At 52.7% G+C, this 2,482-nt stretch overlaps 1 protein-coding gene across 1 annotated transcript in view; it reads right to left on the bottom strand.

Annotated features, from left to right (window-relative positions):
• Positions 1-1,404: 1,404 nt before the first annotated feature.
• The window catches only part of PDIA5 (protein disulfide isomerase family A, member 5), a 70,514-nt gene continuing 69,436 nt past the window's right edge, over positions 1,405-2,482 (bottom strand). Inside the window, exons 16-17 of the mRNA XM_005873103.2 lie at positions 2,013-2,147; positions 1,405-1,635 (exon numbers count right to left, since the gene is read on the bottom strand). Of these exons, the coding sequence (XP_005873165.1) occupies positions 1,555-1,635; positions 2,013-2,147 (216 nt within the window). The 3' untranslated portion in view covers positions 1,405-1,554. The remainder of the gene's footprint in view (positions 1,636-2,012; positions 2,148-2,482) is intronic.

Here is a 2,482-nt window from a genome sequence, read left to right as displayed (position 1 = left end):
GGTCAACGCTGCACCTGGAGTGGTGGCAGCTGAGGGGCAGTCTGTCACTGTCTGCTGCTGAAGCCGGGGGCTCAGCCACCTTCCTTCCTCCTCTAGTCCTGGTTGGGCACTACCTCATTCCCGCTGCCGGTGGATCTCTGAGGTCGGCCGGTGATCTCACACGTCTGTTAAGCTCATCAGCCAGACTCTCAGCCAACTTTGGCACCGCTCTGTGGGGACACAGGAAAGCAGTCCTGGCCACGCAGGAAGGAGCTCTGCCTAGAGTTGAACTTAGCCCTCCCTGCTAAACTGGGTCACTCAGCTATTTACTTAGGACATGCTCTTTTTCATGTGCAATATTTTTTTGGGGGAGGCATTGCTAAGGAAGTGGGTGTTAGGGGGGAAAAGAAAGGCTGAACAGATGTGGGGGTTGCGGGGGGCTGAGATTGGGAAGTTGGGACATCACACAAGAGCTCTCAAAACCTTCCATTTCACTTAACAGAGCCCCAAGCAGTGACACCCCCAGGAACTCCGTGGCTCCAATCCTCCCTCTCCATGAACCTGTCAGTGGGAAGGATGGAGACTATGAGAGAGAGGCCAGTGCAGGAAACAGGGCTGCACATTCCTGCAGGCAACTCCTCCACAGGCCACAGGACTGCGCTGGCTGCTCGATACCAGGTCCACTGCTGACAACCAAAGTCACGGCAGCGGAGAAACACCGAGTGGACACAGGTGGTGCTCGGGCTCTGGTGCATCGCTGGGCACAGGGCTGGTGCTAGCCACACAGGGATGCAGAAAGCAGGACTGGGGAGGGGGGGGATGGTTAGGGAGATGTCACAGAAGCAGGAGGCAGTGAGGCACTGGAACAGAGTGCGGGCCTGGGGTGGCACTGTCCGCGGAGAATGGTGTGAAGGTGGGATGTGATTGTGGTTGGGGATGAGCCGGTTATCAGATCCAACATCTGCACCCTGAGAATACACCACTATGTCCCCCACTCCACCCCTTCCAGGCAGGGTGCAGAGCAAGCAGCCTCCAAGTCCCCTCCTCCACTCCACTGAGGGGCTGGAAAAAGGGAGAGAAGACAGAAATAGCTGGAGAAAGAGAAATATGTAAACATTTCCAGGAAAACACACCAAGATTGAAACCACAATGACCCAGAAAAAGCTAATGCTTGCTCATCGTTGGCTTCAGCACCCCATTTTCCCTGCTCATGCTAAGGTATTTCCTCTCAATACTAGTTATTGTCCAACAGGACATTTTGTGGTCCGACTTCCTTATTCTGCTCTTCAATGACTGAATGGGGCCAGCCCCATGCCACCCACTCACCCTGGGTTGTGGCTCTCACCTCCTGGAGGACGTGGAACGGGGGAACACGAGCATCCATTCTTTGTTAGCACAGGCTCCGAGGAAATAACCCACAGCACCAAACAATTGGTTTAATTTTATTTCAAAATTGTACAAAATGGCCATACGTGGCTCTAAAAAACTTTGTCTTCAGACACATGGAAATTCAGAAAGAACAATAAAACAGGTATCATTCACAGTGCAATGGAAAGGCTTTCTCTGAGGCAGAAGTTACAACTCTTCTTTCTTCTTCCCTAGTCTCTCGTGGTCTCCCTCCCGGAGGGTTCGAATAAAATTGGTAAATCCCAATTCCTGTGGGGAAGGGGAGCAGAGGAGGAAAAAAGGAATTTTAACCCCTGATGCAGATGTCATTCTCCCCCTCACGGCCCTTCCCTGACGCTCCGTGTACTCACTCCTCTGGGTAGAGAGACTGGCAGAACCCGCAGGGGCAGCTGGTGATGCAGGGCGGGTCTGCTTGCCTATGGAGAAGCCCTGAGAAGCCCTCGGGGTTCTGGAGACAGGATTTCTATGACAACCCCTTGAGACCCTCTTCCAGCCAGGCCCAGACCCTTGCCTCTCAGCTCTGATGGGTCAACTGAGCCTTGAGGCCTCCCTTTGCTGCCCGTCAGTGGCTGTTTCCCTGCCCATCAGCAGAAAGAGCTCTGGGCAGGTTTCTCTCCCCAACTCACCGTCCGATCGCTGTCATATTTTTCTACAAACTTCCCGTAGTGGTAGTAGTGGAAAGTGGGGTAGCCCTTGATGGCCTCCTGCTGACACAGGTCCTGGTTCTTCTCTTTGATGCAGTCCACAGCAGCGCAGCAGATCTACAGGGGAGAGAGGGAGTGTCAGCCCAGGGTCTCCAGTCCTGGAGCTGAGGCCTGGGCCTCCGCACACTGTGGCCCTTCCCCAACCGCAGGGAGGAGCTGCACCGGAGCATCCCCAACCTGGAGCTCCCTGGAGCCTGGCGGTGCCTGTTTACTATTTCCCAGGCAGCCGGGTAAAGTTTGAGGGCCCGGCTTGGAGTGCCCTCAGACCGCCTTTTATTTTTTATTTTTTTTTATTTTATTTTTTTTCTACTTAATTATTTCTTTTATTTATTTTTATTCTTTTTAAAAAAATATTATAATAAGTATTACAAAGGGTATTACATATGTGTCCT

Source organism: Myotis brandtii, unplaced genomic scaffold (genome assembly GCF_000412655.1).
Source record: "Myotis brandtii unplaced genomic scaffold, ASM41265v1 scaffold4, whole genome shotgun sequence".
NCBI lineage: Eukaryota > Metazoa > Chordata > Mammalia > Chiroptera > Vespertilionidae > Myotis > Myotis brandtii.
Note: the sequence above shows the minus strand (reverse complement) of the source record. Positions and strands in the feature narration are given on the sequence as shown.